Here is a 372-nt window from a genome sequence, read left to right on the forward strand (position 1 = left end):
GAGTTTTGGGCGATAACTTTCCACTTAACAGGAAAGGACAATCGATGCGACGCGTGCTTCTTTCACGCTTCCGTTCCTCAAGGTTTATCTTCAGTTGATAAAGACCACCGGAATCGCACTTCAAGAAAACTCGTTTGCCGGCATTTGAACGCTTGATGGAAACCGCATAGCCTTGAGCGCGTGCAAAATTTTGGACCGCGCTCATCAGCTCCTCACGACTGACATAGTCCATTTCCGGTGGAGGTAGCAGTGCCTTGAACGCGGAAGATTCCTGGTTGTGGTTCATGATGTGCGCGGTGTTTATGGTAGTGAATAGCGGCAGGTACCAAAGAGGTGGGGGAATATAGTGTAGTGTACTGGCAGGTGAGTGAG

General features: G+C 49.7%; 1 protein-coding gene across 1 annotated transcript; it reads right to left on the reverse strand.

Moving 5' to 3' along the window:
* Positions 1-17: 17 nt before the first annotated feature.
* On the reverse strand, positions 18-286 carry PHALS_01590 (uncharacterized protein; the record flags this gene model as incomplete). The annotated part of the gene is made up of 1 exon (XM_024716010.1): positions 18-286. A coding segment is annotated over one exon (269 nt), but the record flags the coding sequence as incomplete, so codon positions are not given.
* Between the last annotated feature and the right edge of the window lie 86 nt (positions 287-372).

Source organism: Plasmopara halstedii (assembly GCF_900000015.1).
Source record: "Plasmopara halstedii genome assembly, contig: Scaffold_1583, whole genome shotgun sequence".
In the NCBI taxonomy this organism is placed as follows: Eukaryota; Oomycota; class Peronosporomycetes; order Peronosporales; family Peronosporaceae; genus Plasmopara; species Plasmopara halstedii.